The following is a 20,818-nucleotide window of genomic DNA, read 5'->3' on the forward strand; positions in this document are numbered from 1 at the left end:
GAGTGAAAATACAACAGGATGGAACCAGAAGAAGAAATAAAATATATTAGTTTAATGTACGAGATAGCATGAAGAAAAGTCAAAGGTTAAAACAAGAAAAAGAACATCTAAACTCACAGGGATGTGTGAATATGTATGAACTCTTATGAATATGCATGTAATGTCACAGTAAATATAATATAATATGTATATAATATATAAAAATATAAAATATATAAATATGTTAAAATATAAATATATATAAAAATAAAATATATAAAAATATAAAATATATGAAAATGAAAATATTTTTAAAATAAAACATAGTTTAAGTTAACTATGTGCTTTTGGCAAATAGGCAAGCACCCAGCGCTGGATTTTATCCCTTTTATCCCTTAAGAAACTTTGATAAAAATTCTAAATAGTGAGCCGTAAGTTTTTCACGTCCCCGTGCATCCCGGGGCTCTCCCGGTGCGTTCCGGGTTCTCCCGATGTTTCCCGGACCTCTCCCCGTTCATCCCGAGGCTCTCCCTGTGTTTCCCAAGGCTCTCCCGGTACATCCTCGAGCTCTCCCGGTGCTTCCTGGAGCTCTCCCGGTGTTTCCCGGGGCTCTCCCGGTGCATCCCGAGGCTCTCCCGGTGCTTCCCGGGGCTCTCTCGGAGCTCTCCCGGAACATCCTGCGGCTCTCCCGGTGCATGCCGGAGCTCTCCCGGTGTTTTCCGGGGCTCTCCCAGGGCCTTCCGAGGCTCTCCTGGTGTTTCCTGGAGCTGTCCCGGTTCATCCCGGGTTCTCCCGGTGCTTTCCGGAGCTGTCTCGGTTCGTCCCGGGTGCTCCCTGCGCGTCCCGGGGCTCTCCCGATGCGGAGCCGCCGTCCCCGCCCGCACCGCCAGAGGGCGCTCAGCGCCCCTGGCTGCCCGCCGGGCTGTACCATCTCCCTCCGGGGGGGGGGGGGGAAAGCAGGTGACGCGCTGCGGGCTGTGGCACGACAGGACAGAGGGTGACACCGGGAGAAAGGTGACAGCGACAGCGCGTGACAACGACACAGGGTGACAACGCCAGAGCCCTCGGCTTATAGGCACAGCTGGAGCCCTCCCGCACCGCGATGGCTCGGCGCTCCCTCCGCGGCGCTCGGTGGTGCGGCCCCGCTGCGGGCCTGGCGGCGCGGGCGGGGGCGGCGGCGTTCCATAGGGCCGGGCTTCCATAGGGCGCATTTCCATAGGGCCAGGCTTCCGTAGGCCAGGCTTCCATAGTGCGCATTTCCATAGGGCCGGGCTTCCATAGCGTCGGCTCTCCATAGGGCACATTTCCATAGGGCCGGGCTTCCATAGGGCGCATTTCCATAGGGCCGGGCTTCCATAGGGCGTATTTCCATAGGGCGTATTTCCATAGGGTGCATTTCCATAGGGCGCATTTCCATAGGGCCGGGCTTCCATAGGGCGCATTTCCATAGGGCCGGGCTTCCCTAGGGCCGGCTCTCCATAGGGCGCGTTTCCATAGGGACTGCGGAGCCGCTCCCGCCCCGCCGCCGCCCGGTTCCCGTCTCGTCGCCGCCGGCCCCGGGAGGAGCGGGGCCCTGCGCAGGTAGGCGGCAGTGGCGGGGAGGGGACCCGGCTGAGGGGGCAGCGCTGGCCAGGCCGGAGTGCCGGGGTCGCAGATCGGGCGGGGTTGGAAGGGGATCGCCGTCCCCACCCGGCCGTGCCACGGCGCTCGCCTGGAGCCGGTGACACGGGCGGGCTCGGAACGGCCCCAGCCAGGGACACCCGCGGCATTCCCGGGAACGGGCACGGCCCGAGAGCCCCGGGAGCCTCTGGACAGCGCTGCCCGGGGTGCCCAGCGTGGGATTTGGGGGTCTGGGTGATCCTGATGGAGCTTCCCCAGCTCGGCACATTCCGTGGTTCTCCGCCGCCTCCATGGAAGGAGCCCTTCCTCAGGCTGGGGTGCAATTTCCTGGGTTAATTTCTGGCCGTCGCTCCTCGCCCTGACCGCTGAAAAGAGCCTGGCAGCGTCAGTGGGGGAAGTGATAAATGATTATTTACATCGGGGCTTGCTGGGGAAGTTTGTGACCTAAAGGTCACTAACCAAAAAGCAAGTGGGTTTTGTATGGGTCTTTAATTATTTTGTTATTACTCATTTTCCTGCCTTTGTGTCCAAGCTCAAACATTTTTATTTACCTTATTTCAATTACTGGCTTTTATCCAACCTTGCTGACATCTGGCAGCTGAGGTGCAGGAATATCAACCCACACTAAACCATCCCTGCTGTCCTGTGTGGAAATCAACCCTTTACCTGTCTTTTCACTGCAGAAATCCTGATTAAATAAATACCTTGGGAGCTGTTGTGCCCTGTGAGCAGAGCAGCTGCCTGGTTGTGAGTGACCCACACAAATCTCCTCTCCATGGAAGTGGCAGCAGCCCTGACTTGGCAGAGAGCTGCTGGAAAAACTTCCCACTCCTGCTTTGTCCTCAGCAGTGGAAACAATCCATGATTAAGATCCTTACATGAGATGAGGGAAATAGAGTTTCATTTCTTGCCCAGTGTTTGTATCAAATTACTCCTAATTTTTGCTGACAGTATCTTGCAGCTTTTCCACTTTGTTGGGTTTTATGGGAGGATTGACTTTAATTTTTTTTTTTTTTTTGGAACAAGCAGAGCTGGATCCCAGATAAATGAAATGTTATTCCCTGATTTCACTCTCTCTGCTGTGAGCAGCACTGCAAACATCCTGATAAAGACAAAATTAAATCCTCTTTGTAGCCAAACAAACCAAGCCAATCTGGCCCCGATGACATTGTGTGATAATTTTATTTTTCCATGGAGGTGGGTCTGGCTTGGCTGGCACAGAGTGGTTTTATTGGCAATGCCTCAATCCTGCTCAGGGGAGTGCAAAAGTGCCTTAAACCTGCACTTAAAATCCTTCCTGGTTTTTAATTTCATCCAGCACTTTTCTGCTTTTGAGGGTTTCTTACCAAACCTTTTCTATTGATGGAGTTAAAGTTGTTTATTACAACAAATTTAATGCTCTAAAGGACATGGAGGATGGCTTGGGTTTGTTTTTGTGTCCTAACAGCAGGAGACTGAATGCAGATGTCCTTCAGAAATATAAAATATTTTATTGCAGAGCTGTGCTTTCATTTCTGCATCAGTGATGCAGCAGGGATTGACCTAAACCTAAACCTAAACCTAAACCTAATCATATTTAAACTATTCTAGAAAAATATTTTGATGTTTTCTAACAGAACTGGGGTCAGAGGCAGCAAAGGAGAGAAGGAAGGATTTTTGAAGTAGGGAAGGAAGATTTTTAAGTAGGGAAAATCCAACCATGCTTGGATTCCATTGTTCTAAACCAGGTATATTTGAATTTTTAACCTAAATACTTTGCAAAACACAGGAAAATCAGGTCTGAACAGCTGATCTTTAAATATAAAAACATTTTTTAAATTGTTTATTGAACTAGAGGTAGATTATAATGCATGGCTTGGCATTTTGGCACAGCACCTTGGACTTGCACTTGAGCATCTGCTGCTGCCAAGTGGAGCTGCAGAGCTCTGAGAGCTCCTTGTGCTGAGGGCTGAGAGCCCTTGAGCAGGGTTTGGCTGGGAAGTTGTGTTTGCCCAGGGAATATTCCCCATTCCATGTTCCAGGAATATTCCCCATTCCAGAACTCAGGGCATGAGTTCCGAAGGCAATTCCCAGCTCCTTGGAGGGAAACTTTGGGATCCTCCCTTTTGTTATTGTGTGTGGAATGGGAAAACACCTTCCAGAAATAGGAAAAAGTGACTGAAAATCTTTTGGGAGAGGCAGTGGGAAGTCAAAATTAATTTGGGAATTATTTTTAAATTTTTGTTGAAATTTTGACCTGTTACTGACCTGTTTACTGTGCTCTGAGAGCTCCTTGTGCAGGATTCCCCATGGAAATTATGTTTGCACATGGAATATTCCCCATTCCAGGCTCCAGGAATATTCCCCATTCCAGGTTCCCCATTCCAGAGCACAGGGGATGAGTTCTGAAGGCAATTCCCAACTCCTTGGAGGGAGATTTTGGGATCCTCCCCTTTGTTATTGTGTGTGGAATGAGAAAACACCTTCCCAAAAGGAAATAGGAAAAAGCGACTGAAAAAATTCCAAATTTTCTCTTGGAAAAGTCAGTGGGAAATCAAAATTAATTTGGGAATTATTTTTAATTTTGTATTGAAATTTTAACCTGGAGCTCCTTGTGCTGAGGGCTGAGAGCCCTTGAGCAGGATTCCCCATGGAAATTGTGTTTGCACAGGGAATATTCCCCAATTCCAGGCTCCAGGAATATTCCCCATTCCAGAGCACAGGGGATGAGGTAAAAATTCTCAATTTACAACTTGAGAATTGGCAATTCCCAACTCCTTGGAGGGAGATTTTGGGATCCTCCCCTTTGTTATCGTGTGTGGAATGAGAAAACACCTTCCCAAAAGGAAATACGAAAAAGTGACTGAAAATATTCCAAATTTTCTCTTGGAAAAGTCAGTGGGGAGTCAAAATTATTTTGAGAATTATTTTTAACTTTGTATTGAAATTTTAACTTGTTTACTGTGCTGCCAGTGCTTGTCCATATTTATGACTTCAGCTGTGGCAGAGCTGAAATTTGGGTGATTTTTGTAACTCTTTGCCTGTCTGAGTTTTGCAGGAGGCTCCACCTTGCTATGAGCAGCCAGGATGGATCCAGAAGAGCAGGATTTGCTTGGGGATTACAGATACAGGAATTATTCTTCAGCAATTGAGAAAGCTTTGAGGAACTTTGAATCATCCAGTGAATGGGCAGACCTGATCTCTTCCCTTGGCAAGCTCAACAAGGTACAGTGTGAGGGGAATTTTTATCATTTATTTGTGATATTTGTATTGCTGTGAACTTTTCTGGCGCTTCCAGCACTTGAAAAAAACTAAAAATTCACTCAAGAAAAATAATGGAAGGAGCTAAGTCAGTATTTCTTCATATGAATGTGAGAAATTCTGGTGAATTGCTCACATTTATATAAAAATAAATGTGAGCAATTTATATTTAAAAAGTGAGCAAATCTGGTGAAAGAGCTTTCCTGCAAATGGTATTTGCTGTCTTCATGCTGCTAAGTTAATTTAACTTAATTTAATTAATTTAATTTTAATTAATTCAATTTTTACATCAAAGAAACCCTCACTCTAGAGCAGCTAAAAAGCTTTTCTAGAAAAGAGTTAATGACAAGTTTTAGAATATTTTCTGAGTCAAAGCTTTTATTTAAAGGTCACATTTCCCTTGGATTTGGGGAAATTTGGTGCTTTTTGTATGACCACGGAGAGACACAGAAATGTTGTTTTGGAACAGCAGTTCCACATTTCTGCCTTCAGTTTTTCACCATGATTCTGGCTCTCATCAGGAGCCAGATGCCTTCAAAAAGCTTTTCTCCAAAGGGAAAATATGAAATAATTAATGAGAGGAAAACTTTGATGTTTTGTTTTGACCCAGATGAGCACTGAGCACCCACCTGAGCTTTTACCCAGGTTCAGAACTGCCCAAATCTGTGGCAGCAGAGCAGAAACCAAGGAAAAAAAAGCTCTCAGCTGATCCAGGGCCCATCTGCTGGGGGGGTTTTAGGGATTTAATCTTTTTAGGAGCTTAAAAATTCCTGCAGCAAATCCTCCCCAGTGCTCATCCCTGGGTGTTGTCTGAAAACCAGGAGGGATGTGGAGGAGAAGGGAAATAAGATGTCAGTGGCTGTGGGGGTTTCTGGAGGATTTATGGGGATTTTTGGAGGAGTTTTGAATGATTAGAGATGGGATTTTTTGAGTTGGTTTTGATGATGAGGTTTATTTCTTTATTTTCTATACAGGTGAGCTTGGCTCACATTGTTCAGTATGGTTTAGAAGGTCACAAGACCCTTAAGTTTTAAGATTTTTAAGGAGTTATTGACTAATAAAACACTGCTAATGAGGATATTTTTATTTTTGACTCAAATATTTAAATATTTTGTCTGATGGACTTGTGCTACAGTGTAAGCTGTAGCTAATTATTCTTAGCTAATTATGTTCTGACACAAACCTGCAGTGCTGCATCCTAATTTCTCTGTTTACCTTTGTAGCTACTTTTAATTTTTTCATATCTTAAACTTTAAAACTTCAAACTTTCTTTTACTTAGTTTAACTTTTCTCTGCTTGAAATATAAATTCACATGTTTGCTTCCAGCACCTCAGTTTGGGAGGCTTTCCCAAGGTCTCAGATCAAATCCTGGGTTTAATTCTGAGCTTTGGCTTCCAGACCCAAAATTCTGAGTTTTTTATATTTGGGATTCCAACAATTCCCTGAACTCCTGGTGGTCTCTGACAGCCTCAAATAGAAATATTACTATAAACATTACTATAAACATTATTATAAATATTATGATAAATATTATGATAAATATTGTTATAAATATTACTGTAAATATTATTGTTGATTTTATCAGGAGGTGCTTCTGCCAGGAAAACCTCAGTGCTGGAGGTGGATGAGCAGGAAGGAGATGAGTTTATAAAATAAAATTATTTTTACAATTTCCACGTGGTTTTATTAAAGATCCTGGGGGTCACCTGTGTGCAGGGATAACTGAGATTCATCCCCATGAAAATGCTGAGAAAGGCAAGGACAAAACACCAGAAATGAAGAAGTTCAGAAGTTCTTTTCCAGAGCAGTGAGAAATCAGCATTACACCACAATTTTTTCATATTTTCTGAGACTTTTTCTCCTGCAGGCACCGTTGAGACACAAACATTGTTTTATTTCCATAAAGCTCAGGGGCATCACCCTCCAGGTAATCCAGGGGCTGGGAAAAGCAAAATGCAGATGTGCTTCAGAAATGTAAAATATTTTATTGCAGAGCTGTGCTTTCCTTTCTGTATCAGTGATGCAGCAGGGATTGACCTAAACCTAAACCCAAAACATTTTTAAACTGTTCTGGAAGAATATTTTGGTGTTTTCTAACAGAACTGGGGTCAGAGGCAGCAAAGGAGAGAAGGAAGGATTTCTTAAGTAGGGAAAATCCAACCTAGCTTGGATTCCATTGTTCTAAACCAGGTATATTTGAATTTTTAACCTAAATTCTTTGCAAATCAAAGGAAAATCAGGTCTGAACAGCTGATGTTTAAATACAGTTTTATATAAAAGTGGTTTGTTGAACTAGAGGGAAATTATAATGCATGGCTTGGCATTTTGGCACAACACCTTGGACTTCAGCAGCAGGGATTGACCTAAACCTAAGGATATTTAAACAATTCTAGAAGAATATAAGAATATTTTTATGATTTCTAACAGAAATAGGGTCAGAGGTGGCAAAGCAAAGAATGAACGATCCCTTAAAATATCTTATCCCTTAAAAATGAGGTAAAAGATTGAGTTTGGTGAAGAGAAACAACTCTGCTGCCTCTCTGGTGTTCCTTCATGATCTTAAAATTTATTCCAACCTCAATGATTCTACTGAGGATAAACTGGAGTTTGATTTTGAGTTCCTCTGTTGCTTCTACAACTCAAAATTATATTTTCTGGTGATGTGTAGAACCAGGAAAGCAACATCTGAATGCTCAGTTGGCAGATCTGCAGAGATAAATTTTATATATAATATATAATATATAATATATAATATATAATATATAATATATAATATATAATATATAATATATAATATATTATATATTATATATTATATATTATATATTATATATTATATATTATATATTATATAATATATATTATATATTATATAATATGTATTATATATTATATATTATATATAAAATATTATATATTATGTATTAAGTATTATATATTATGTATTACGTATTACATATTATTTATAATATATTATAATACATTATATTATATATTATGTATTATATATAATATATTATATATTATGTATTATATATTATATGTTATATATTATGTATTGTATATTATATATTACATGTTATATATTATACATTGTATATTATGTATGACATATGATATATTACATATTACATATTATATATTACATATTATATATTATATTATATATTATATATTATTTTTATTTTATATAATTATTTTATTTTATTTTATTTTATTTTATTTTATTTTATTTTATTTTATTTTATTTTATTTTATTTTATTTTATTATTGAAGGCCGGTGAGCTTTATGTGACGTGACATTTCATTTCACCTGGCATTGCTTTGAGGCAGGCAGAGGAATATTTGGTTTATTTTGGTTTATTTTTTGTTCTGTGACTCATCCCTTGCCCAAAGTAGGTCAGAGGAATGTTGTCCTAAGTCTGTGTTTGTTCCTTGCTGGTGTTATGGGGAGCCTGAGCAGTGGCTGCTGTTTTACCCCTTTTTTACCCCTTTTTTTGGGCTGATTTTGGGGTTTCTGAGGTCAGGAGAGATGAATTTCCCCTTCAGAGTTAAAACCTGCAGGTGCCAGGTGTGAGCATGAGAGAATTGACAGAATTCGCTCATTTATTTCAAACCCCAAACTTAGAAGGGAAGGATTTTGGGGGTTATTTTGAGTAACGTGAGTAATAGATCATGATGGGAAATGATAAACAGTGGAAAATAATATTTCTAATAAGAATGTAAATGGGCAGGTGCAAATATAGAAATATTATAGAAATATAAAGAATTAAAATATTTTAATATAAATATTATTTATATATTTGTGGCTAATATTTATACAAATATTATATTATACTATTAGAATATGGATACTATATTATAATAATAATACAAATGGGCAGATGTAAATATAGAAATATTATATAAATTGGAAGAATCAAAATATAATATAAATATTATATTTTACTATTTATATAATTAATATTTATATTTAACATTTATATAAAGATATACTATTAGACTATAAATATTATATTCTAATAAGAATATAAATGGGCAGATGCAAATATAAAGATATTATATCAATATAAAGAATTAAAATATTACTATATCAATATTATTTGGATAATATTTATTAAAATATTATTCATAGTTAATATTTATATAAATATTATATTCTACTATTAGAATATAAATATATTCTAATAAGAATATAAATGCGCAGATGTAAACATATAAATATTATATAAATATAAAGAATTACAATAACACAATATAAATATTATTCCTATAATATTTATTTAAATAATATTTATAGCTAATATTTATATAAATATTCTATATTAGACTATAAATATAATTTAACAGACATATAAATGGGCAGATGCAAATATAAAATATTATATAAACATAAAGAATTAAAATATTATAAATATGTTCTAATATTTATAGAATTAATATTTATATCTAACATTTATATGAATATTATATTCTACTATTAGAATATAGATACTATATTCTAAGAAGAAACGGGCAGATGTGAATATAGAAACGTTATATAGATATGAATGATTAAAATATGAAAATATAAACATTCTATTTTAATATATATAATTATTGTTTATATGTGCCATTTATATAAATATTATATTCTACTATTAAAAATATTCTAAAAGAATATAAATGTGCAGATGCAAATATATAGATATTATATAAATATAAATAATTAAAACAATATAAATATTCTAATGTTTATATAAATAATGTTTATAGCAAATATCTATACAAATATTATATTCTACTATTAGAATATAAATATTATATTCTAATAAGAATATAAATGGGCAGGTGGATGCAACAGGCAGTAAATATGGATGTCAGTGTTTTAAAGATGTTTCAGCTTCATTTTTCAGTAAGAAATCATTTCAGACTTTGCTAAAAAAGCTGCTGGGGTGGAGGGTTATTTAAATTTTAAAATTAAGTTAAAACTTTTAAACTTAAAAATAACTGCTGATTCAGTACAGGTGGGTTTGTCAATGCAATAGCTGCTTTTAACATTATTTTTATATCCAAATATTATTATTTTTATATCCAAAATGCCTGGCACTGTATTCAGAGTATAAACAAATTGTAAATCTATATAAAATGTTCAGGGCTGGGGAATTTCAGGCAGTTGGAGGATAAAAATGTGTGAGTTTGGAAAAAAACCAAATGCTCAGTTTGGGGATGTGTGCTCCAGAAATATCAACTGTGAGTGGGGGCAGGAAGTGGGGAAATGGCTCCGTTGGCAACGCCAAGAACTAAAATTAGATAAACTGGAATATAGTAGATATATTGGATATAATATAAGATATGTAACATTAGATATATAATATTAGATATATAATATAATACATAATATATATAACATATAATATATAGCATAATATATACTATATACTATATACGATATACTGTATACCATATCCTATATACCATATACTATATAATATGTAATATATAATGTGTAATGTATAATAGATAATATATAATACATTATATATTATATAGTATATAGTATATATATTATCTATAATATATAATATATATTATAATATATATTATATTATATATATTATGTTATGTATTGTATATTATATATTGTATACTCATATTATATATAACATTACATATTTTCTATATTATATATTACATATTATTAGATATCTTGGATATAATATAATATATAATATATAATATATAATATATAATATATAATATATAATATATAATATATAATATATAATATATAATATATAATATATAATATATAATATATAATATATAATATATTGGAGTAGAAAATACTGGATTTTGGTTCTGTAAGGAAATAAGGAAAGGAGTGGTTTTTGAAAATCCCTGAAATTTGGGGCGCTGAGGATTCCCAGGGAATTCCCAGAGCAGCTGGGGCTGCCCCTGGATCCCTGGCAGTGCCCAAGGCCAGCTGGGGACAGTGGGAGGTGTCCCTGCCGTGGCAAAGGCTGATCTGTAATAAATAAACAAATAAATAAATAAATAGATGGATAAATGAATGAATGAATAATGAATTAAATAAATAAATACATGAAACATATAAAATAAATAACACATAAAAATTAAATAAATAAAATAAAAAATTGAGACTTATAAATAAAAAATAAATAACATAAAATAAATCAAATAAAAAAATTTTAAAATAAAATAAATCTTAAAACAAATAAATTAATAAATTTATTTTTAATGTCCCTTCCAAGCCAATCCATTCAGGAATTTCAGTATTATCTGGTCTAAAAGAGCACTTTCAAACTGTTTTTCATCCTTGCATAAAAATGTCTATGTTTATTTTATAAATTCATATATATAATTGATTTAAAGTTTTTCTTCATCTAAATTATGTAATATTAAATTATAAATTATTTTTATAGATTTGTTATATAAATTTCATATTTTCAAACTGCTTTTTATCCTTGGATAAAAATGTTTATATTTATTACATAGATTTCTATATATTACAAATACATTTATATATATATAAATTATTTAAATTTGTATATAAATTATTTAACATTAAATTATAAGTTATTTTAATATATTTATTTTATAAATTTTAAGCTTTCAAACTGTTTTTTATCCTGGGATAAAAATTTTTATATTTATCATCTATATATATAATTTAAATATATATAGAAGTTATTTAATATTAAATATAACTTCTTTTTATATATTTATTTCATAAATTTCAAACTTTCAAAGTGCTTTTTATCCTTGGATAAAAATTTTATATTTATTACATAGATTTTTATATATTATAAATAAATTTTTATCCAGCTCCTACTTTCCTTACAACCAAATTTAAAATTCATTCTCCTATTTTAAAATTAATTCTATTTATGGTATTTCTATAGAAGCTGGAGTTATGTTTGGAATTTTTTTGAACTTGGAAAATGAATCAGGGGAAAAAAGGATCACAGGTTCTTCTTCTCCCCCTCTCCTCACAGCCACTGTTGTTTAAACAAGAATTATTTATTATATTATTATATTAATTACTGTATTTTAGCAAGAATTATGAATTCTATTATTAGGTATTTCCTATTTGAAGATAATCTTAGAAATTGATGCTGCCTTTTCCTGGAACTCTAGTGATGGAAATAAAAAGATTTCCTTGATTTGATGGAGTTTTTATCATTATTTTTAACAGATTTCTAGTGCAGAAGGAAGTAAACCAGGAACTGAGGAAATGCAAATATTCCTCTGTGCTTGTGGTTTAATTTTAGGGCACAGGTGCAAAAAATAGCAAGTTTTCCTTTTGTGGATAATTCTGTATTTTTGTAGCCCAATTTCAGAGAAATTCTGAGCATCTTTGGGTGTTAATGTTGGAGAAAAAGGTTTGGGATGGGATCTGGAGTTGATTCACCTCTACCAGCCAAAGTTGTAATTCCAGCATTCCTGGGTCCTAATTCTTTGTTCTTTTCTGTCTTGTGGAAGCTCAGGAGATTTAAAAATCCAATTTCTCAACTTTGCCTAATCCAACTTTTCCACTTTGCCTGTCAGCTGGAGGAGCTTAATTATAATTTAAAATCTCTCTATTATCACCTCACTCTTATATCAGTGAACATTTGAGATCCCTCTGCCATTGAAAGCCTTTCAAAACTTTTAAAATCATTGGAGCTGCAATTCTGGGCAAGCTGGATAAAACCCAGCCAAAGTTAAAATTCCAGCATTCTTGATTCTTTGTTCTTTTTCCTCTTGTGGAAGCTCAGGATATTTAAAAATCCAGTTTCTCAACTTTGCCTAATCCAACTTTTCCACTTTGCCTGTCAGCTGGAGGAGCTTAATTATCATTTAAAATCTCTCTATTATCACCTCACTCTTATTTCAGTGAACATCTGAGATCCCTCTGCCAATGAATGTCTTTAAAACCTCTTAAAATCCTGGGAGCTGCAGCTCTGGGAAGGCTGGGAAGAACGCAGCCAAAGTTAAAATTCCAGCATTCTTGATTCTTTGTTCGTTTTCCTCTTGTGGAAGCTCAGGATATTTAAAAATCCAATTTCTCAACCTTGCTAATCCAACTTTTCCACTTTGCCTGTCAGCTGGAGGAGCTTAATTATCATTTAAAACTCTGTCTGTTATCACCTCACTCTTATTTCAGTGAACATTTGAGATCCCTCTGCCAAGGAATTCCTTTCAAAACTTTTAAAATCATTGGAGCTGCAATTCTGGGCAGGCTGGGAAGAACTCAGAGAAAGTTAAAATTCCAGCATTCCTGGATCTTGATTCTTTGTTCTTTTCTGTCTTGTGGAAGCTCAGTATATTTAAAAATCCAACGATTTCACTTTGACTGTCAGCTGGAGGAGACAGATTTTTTAAATGATAAATCATCTATTATCACCTCACTCTTGTTTCAGTGAACATCTGAGATCCCTCTGCCAATGAATGTCTTTAAAACCTTCTAAAATCCTGTGAGCTGCAGTTCCGGGCAGGCTGGGAAGAAACCAGCCAAAGTTAAAATTCCACCTTTCTTGATTTGTTGTTCTTTTTCCTCTTGTGGAAGCTCAGGATATTTAAAAATCCAACTTCTCAACTTCTCCTGTCAGGTGGAGGAGATTAATTATAATTTAAAGGCTCTCTATTATCACCTCACTCTTATTTCAGTGAACATTTGAGATGCCTCTGCCATTGAAAGCCTTTCAAAACTTTTAAAATCATTGGAGCTGCAATTCTGGGCAAGCTGGATAAAACCCAGCCAAAGTTAAAATTCCAGCATTCCTGAGACCTAATTCCTAATTCTTTTTCCTCTTGTGGAAGCTCAGGATATTTAAAAATCCAATTTCTCAACTTTACTAATTCAACTTTTCCACTTTGCCTGTCAGCTGGAGGAGCTTAATTATAATTTAAAACTCTCTCTATTATCACCTCACTCTTATCTCAGTGAACATTTGAGATCCCTCTGCCAAGGAATTCCTTTCAAAACTTTTAAAATCATTGGAGCTGCAATTCTGGGCAAGCTGGATAAAACCCAGCCAAAGTTAAAATTCCAGCATTCCTGGATCTTGATTCTTTGTTCTTTTTCTTCTGGAGAAAGCTCAGCATATTTAAAAATCCAATTTCTCAACTTTGCCTAATCCAACTTTTCCACTTTGCCTGTCAGCTGGAGGGGCTTAATTATCATTTAAAATCTCTCTATTATCACCTCACTCTTATCTCAGTGAACATCTGAGATCCCTCTGCCAATGAATGTCTTTAAAACCTCTTAAAATCCTGTGAGCTGCAGTTCTGGGCAGGCTGGGAAGAACCTGAACCTTCCAGCAAAGCAGCAGGGAGGGCTTTTGGGACAACCGCAGCCTTTAAAAATGTTGGAATGGGGTTTCAAATCCCTGAACCTGCTGGAGATAGGTGTAGTGGGGTTTGGGTATAAAACCTTCTGTGATTTTCTAGGAATCTGCAAATGAGGTCAATTCCTTCAGCAGCCACATCAACTCAGGTGTTTTCATTTCTGTGTTACATAAAGAGAACCCGAAAGGCCAGGAACTGGCAACAGGAGGAAAAACTCTCCTAAAACCAGGCACAATAAAGAAAAGTTGCTCTTTGGTTTGCTCTTCACTTCCAGGCAGCAAATCCAGCACCCCATTCCTGCCCATCCCATTCCTGCCCATCCCATTCCTGCCCATCCCATTCCTGCCCATGCCATGGCAAATTCCAAATAAAAGGAATGTGTAGGAGCACAGAGCCCTCAGCAGAAGTAGGAGCCTCCTCAAGCCAGGTCCCATAAGCTCTTAGAGGTCTATTTCACATCCAAGCTAGCTCAGCTACCTTTGGAGGCATAAAATCACCAGGATGGCTTCTGTGGCAGTGTTGGAAGCAGAAAAGTTTTAATAAAAGGCAAAATAACAAAATTCTTTGCAGAGAAAAACCCATCCAGGTGCAGGAGGCCCTCCTGCCCCTGGTAAGACACCCCACAAAAGCCATTGGTTTCTTTGTTCTCTTCTTTTTCTAGGAAATTGCTCAGGTGGGACTGTTTGGTTCCTGTCCTTAAGTTTGAGGTGAAGTCCCCCAGGCCTATGGGATGCCTTTTTCACCTAATCAAAATGAGAAACTTCTGGGCTTATTTCCTTTTTAAGGGGACAGAAATTAGTTTTGTCACTCCCTCAACAACGAGCACATTCCTATCTTCAGCCTGTGGTGTTGTCCTGCTCAGGCCACAAAATCCTTTTCCTTTTCCATTTCCCTTTCTTTTCACAACATCCAAGGGATTATTTTGGGAAGAGATGACCCCTGCTGCAAGAAAGATGGAGAGACACAATTTCCAGGGGCTGGAGGGACACTCTGTTGGGTTTTAGTTTGAAGTTTTTGCTGCTGCTGTGGTTTTAGGTGTAGCAGCGCCACACCACCCTCCCCATGGCAGAATGGGTTTTTGTTTAGATAAATATTTAGATAAATGAAGGTTTATTCCAGCAATCCCAAGGGAAATCAGGGACAAAACACAAACCACGGGGTGTGCACAAGGTTAAGAATGGGGTGGCACAGAGGGCATTACCCTACAGCGAAGATGGGGTGGCCACCAGGGATACCACAAACAATGAGGGAACAGGGAAAAGAGAAACCAGGAGAATTTGGGACATTTGGGGACAGGAACTGGGGAGGATGATGGTGTTGTGAGGCTCCATGGGGAACTCTTCTCTTTCAGCCCAGGTGAGACTCTGTGGTTTATTCTTCCAAGGCAAAGTCCTGGGGGTTTCTCTGAGGGTTCCAAAGGATTCCACAACTCCCCTGTTTTTTCTTACTATGAAGACTTCAATGAGGGAACGGGGAAAGGAGAAACCAGGAGAATTTAGGACATCTGGGGAAAGGAACTGGGGTGGTTCATGGTGTTGTGAGGCTCCATGGGGAACTCTTCTCTTTCAGCCCAGGTGGAGACTCTGTGGTTTGTCCTGAAGGTTCCAAAGGATTCCACAACTCCCCTGTTTTTTCTTCCTATGAAGACTTCCCCAATGGATCTCTGCAGACACTTTAACTAAACAGGGAAACATGAGCAAAACAATAAAAACAATGATTACAACCAAAAAAAATTCCTTTAACAAAAGGTGAAACCCATCCTGTAAACGCCCATTGTCCAAAAATTCATTGATCCAATTTGAATTCTCAACTTTTATTGTTCTACTTGCTCCCTCAAGTAGAAGTTCCTCTACTTGATCCCAGCTTGTGATGCTTGTGTGGATGGATTCTGAATGTGAGGAAAGGTTGAGGCAGCACATCCCTTCAAAGTCTTGGCAGCCATGTGTGGGAAATGGATTTGTAGGGAATTTTTCAAGTTTGACAGGAGGCTCACACAGTTTGTGCATCTGTGTGCAAACCTTGAGACAAGAAATGCTGACTGAGAAATGCCCTGGAACGGGACAGACATTGCTGAGAGAGAAATGGAGCTGGAAACAAGTTTCAAAGGATGGTTTTGTAAAAAAGACTGGACAGTTTGGGGAAATAGAACTGTGAAAGGTGAATTGTGGGACCCATGAGGGGAAATTTTAGATGTTTGGTTTTAAGGCATTTACAGCAAGGTGTGGCAAAAGCTGATAGGCCAAGAAACACTTATAGTGCATTGTAATTAGGAAATAATTAGCTTCTGATTGTGAATTATAACATCTGTATTGTCTCACCCTTCTCATGATTCTGAAAATGGAATAAAGGTTTTTAACACCCTCTCAGTTGCCCCATGTGTGGGTGAGGAAAAGGGCATTGCCCAACACCAATGCCATGGGCAAGCAATAAAAAGTTACAGCAATAAAAAATCTGTGGCTCCTCAGTTTTGCAATGTTGTGTGCCTGGCAGTCCCAGTGTCACCAGGCAGGTCAGGGCAGGTGACATTTGCCAGTGTCACCAAGCAGGTCCCTCAGTCAGGGCAGGTGACATTTGCCAGTCTCCCCAGGCAGGTCACTCGGTCAGGGCAGGTGACATTTGCCAGTGTCACCAAGCAGGTCCCTCACTCAGGGCAGGTGACATTTGCCAGTGTCACCAAGCAGGTCACTCGGTCAGGGCAGGTGACATTTGCCAGTGTCACCAAGCAGGTCACTCAGGGCAGGTGACATTTGCCAGTGTCACCAAGCAGGTCACTCGGTCAGGGCAGGTGACATTTGCCAGTGTCACCAGGCAGGTCACTCGGTCAGGGCAGGTGACATTTGCCAGTGTCACCAAGCAGGTCACTCAGGGCAGGTGACATTTGCCAGTGTCCCCAGGCAGGTCACTCAGTCAGGGCAGGTGACATTTGCCAGTGTCACCAAGCAGGGCCCTGGGTCAGAGCAGGTGACATTTGCCAGTGTCACCAAGCAGGTCACTCAGGGCAGGTGACATTTGCCAGTGTCACCAAGCAGTCCCTCGGTCAGAGCAGGTGACATTTGCCAGTGTCACCAAGCAGGTCACTCAGGGCAGGTGACATTTGCCAGTGTCACCAAGCAGGTCACTCGGTCAGGGCAGGTGACATTTGCCAGTGTCCCCAGGCAGGCCCCTCAGTCAGAGCAGGTGACATTTGCCAGTGTCACCAAGCAGTCCCTCAGTCAGGGCAGGTGACATTTGCCAGTGTCACCAAGCAGGGCCCTCAGTCAGGGCAGGTGACATTTGCCAGTGTCACCAAGCAGTCCCTCGGTCAGAGCAGGTGACATTTGCCAGTGTCACCAAGCAGGTCACTCAGGGCAGGTGACATTTGCCAGTGTCCCCAGGCAGGCCCCTCAGTCAGGGCAGGTGACATTTGCCAGTGTCACCAAGCAGGTCACTTGGTCAGAGCAGGTGACATTTGCCAGTGTCACCAAGCAGTCCCTCAGTCAGGGCAGGTGACATTTGCCAGTGTCACCAAGCAGGTCACTTGGTCAGAGCAGGTGACATTTGCCAGTGTCACCAAGCAGTCCCTCAGTCAGAGCAGGTGACATTTGCCAGTGTCACCAAGCAGTCCCTCAGTCAGAGCAGGTGACATTTGCCAGTGTCACCAAGCAGGTCCCTCAGTCAGGGCAGGTGACATTTGCCAGTGTCACCAAGCAGTCCCTGGGTCAGAGCAGGTGACATTTGCCAGTGTCACCAAGCAGGTCCCTCAGAGCAGGTGACATTTGCCCTCAGAGCAGGTGACATTTGCCCTCGTGCTAAGCCAGCATTCCAAATGAGACAGCTCGCCCAGACCCTCAGCTCTGCCACCCAAGGTAAAATAGTGAGACCACAACTCTCTCTTCTTTGTTCTAATTTTGAAAGTATTCCTGTGCCCCCATGATTAATTAATTAATTAATTAAGACAACTGGGTTTTTTTTCCTCTTGTGGAGAAGTCTCCATAACATTAACAAGAAAAACTTCCCTCCCTTAATAAACTAAATAAAGACTATTTTCAAAGTGGTAAACTAACTGAAAATTTTAAATTTTGTTTATTTATGTTATCAGTGAAAAAAAGAAAGATTGCAGGAGAAAAAGAAGTGTTCTAAAAGGTTTATTTTAATTCTTACTACTTTTTTTTCTTTTAGCTACTATTAATAAAATTTTCTTTATACCCATTTAAAGTTTTAAACCTACTTTACCTTTCTCCTAATCCTATCTTCCTACCTCACAACAAAAAATAAGAACTAATTGTTAATTATTATAAAACTAATTGCTAATTATATAATAAGAACTAATGGCTAATTAACCAACACCAAAACACACCACACTCTTTAATACCTTAAACCAAAAAATCTTAAAATTAAAGAAATCTTAAATTAACAAACCAAAACCACTATGCAAAATTATTTCCACCCAGTTTCAAAGTAAAACCACCACATTGGCTGTCACAATTTCCCTCAAATTCAGTGTATGATCTCTTTTGGTGTGCCAGTTATCAGGGATAAGTGGAAATTTTGAATAGGATGGGATTGGGAAGGAATTCCTGGCTGGGAGGGTGCCCAGAGAATCTGGGGATCCCTGGAAGTGCCCAAGGGGATTTGGGATGGGATTTGGAGCACCCTGGGATGGTGGAAGGTTCCCTTCCAAATAATTCCCTGATTCGAAATATTCAGTTTATCATTAAATATTGTTATCCCTGATGTTTGGAGAAGGGAGTTCTTATTCCCTTCAAATCCTTAGGAAATGTTGGAGCCAAAGCTGAGGTGCCATTATTGCCGATGCTCTGTGGAATAAGCAGTGAATATTTCCATTTTCTGCCTGGTTGATATTTCAGTATTGGAATATTAAGATGGTATTTGTTCAGTCTGAACACTGAGAGGGCAAAATATTTACTGTTAGAATACAGAATACAAAAAACTTTCAGAATTTTGAGCCTGTAAACCAAAACTTAGAATTAAACACAAGATTTAATCTGAAACCTTGGAAAAGGCTTCCAAACTTAGGTGCTAAAAGTGAAAATGTAAATTTATAATTTAGAACAAAAACATGTTAAACTAAGTAAAAAAAAGTTTAGAGTTTTAAAGTCTAAAATATAGAAAAAATAACTACAAAAGTAGATACAGAATTTGAAATACAATACTATGAGTTGATGTGTTATAGATAACTAAGAAAACTTATACTGTAGCATAAGTCCATAAAGCAAAATATTTCAAAATTAGGTCAAAAACATAAATATCCTTGTTAACAGTGTTTTAACTCCTAAAAAGTCTTATAACTAAAAGTCTTGTAACCTTCTAAACCATACTATAACAATCTTAAGCCAAACTCACTCTTCCTACCTATGTAAAAAATAAAAAAACCCAAAACACATCATCAAAAACAATTTAAAAATCCCATCTTAAATTCCTTCCAAAACTCCCCACAAGTAAATGATCACAATTTACCACTGGTCTGCTTTTTTGTAATTATCTCCTTTTCTATCTCTAAATATGCAGAGAGGGTGTGGGCAAATAGAAGCCAAGCAATATAAATAGAAAGTGTCAAAGTCCAGCTTTCCAGAAATCTTCACAGCTAAGGAAGGAATCCTTAACTCTTAAGGATTTCAATGTTGAAATAATATTCTTCATGTGCCACATGAGTAAAAGCCCCAAATATAAATATACAAATATAAGAGGTGTAAAAAAGTAACTGCACAAATATGTGAAATAATGGTTTATTTGTGGATTCTGGTTTTTATCATCCATTAAATGCAGCTCTGCTGTGGGGAGAGGAGGAGGGGATGGAGTGGCTCTGAGTGACATCTGTGTGTCTGCCAGGATGGGCTGATTTTCTGTTTGCTGTTGTTGTAAATTCCCAACCTTTTTTATCTTCTTGGGTAAATTTCCTGCCAGCTGCTCCCTCTAAAGGGGTTTTATCTCCTCCCCTTCCTGCTGAGGAGGGCTCAGGGTAAAGTCACCTGCTGTAGGTTCATGCCAGGAATGGTTATTCCACTTGCTGCTGCTTTTCCAAGCAAAACAGAACCGCCTCAAGTTGAAAAGGATTCCATAGGATAAAACCATGGGATTCCATAGGATAAAACCATGATTTCATTTGGGAAGAGACAAGAATTTGCCTGATACTGAAAATATCCCAGATGTCCACAGGCTCTGGAACATCTGTGCTGGTTTTCAGCTTTGTTTTTCTGCCTCTGTCGAGGTCAGGGTTGAAGGAACTTCAGACCACAGGTCATATTCAGGCTCAAATGTTTATTTCTTATTTATGGTACAGTCTCACAGCAGTGAGTTCTGCAGTATGTCCTTAGCAAGGCACAAAATGGCTCACTATCTTTCTCTCCAAGGCCTTTTAAAGATAAACTGTCCAATTAAGAAATGACACCTCAATTATTTTTACTTTTAATTCAATACCCAACCAGCCGTGCCCGCAATGGGGACTTTTTTATCCAATGACACAAAACCACCCAAACCCATGGAGAAGGAGGGGAAGGAGAAGGAGAAGGAGAAGGAGAAGGAGAAGGAGAAGGAGAAGGAGAAGGAGAAGGAGAAGGAGAAGGGGAAGGGGAAGGGGAAGGAGAAGGAGAAGGAGAAGGAGGAGCAGCCTCCACCCTAAAACCTCCATCTTGCTTTCTATCTATT

At 38.3% G+C, this 20,818-nt stretch overlaps 1 protein-coding gene across 1 annotated transcript in view; it reads left to right on the forward strand.

Annotated features, from left to right (window-relative positions):
- Positions 1 to 1,355: 1,355 nt before the first annotated feature.
- Positions 1,356 to 20,818, forward strand: part of DOP1B (DOP1 leucine zipper like protein B) — a 62,919-nt gene continuing 43,456 nt past the window's right edge. Inside the window, exons 1-2 of the mRNA XM_063180567.1 lie at positions 1,356 to 1,560; positions 4,637 to 4,803. Of these exons, the coding sequence (XP_063036637.1) occupies positions 4,666 to 4,803 (138 nt within the window). The 5' untranslated portion in view covers positions 1,356 to 1,560; positions 4,637 to 4,665. The remainder of the gene's footprint in view (positions 1,561 to 4,636; positions 4,804 to 20,818) is intronic.

The sequence above is a fragment of the Melospiza melodia genome, chromosome 2, assembly GCF_035770615.1.
Source record: "Melospiza melodia melodia isolate bMelMel2 chromosome 2, bMelMel2.pri, whole genome shotgun sequence".
Classification (NCBI taxonomy): Eukaryota; Metazoa; Chordata; class Aves; order Passeriformes; family Passerellidae; genus Melospiza; species Melospiza melodia.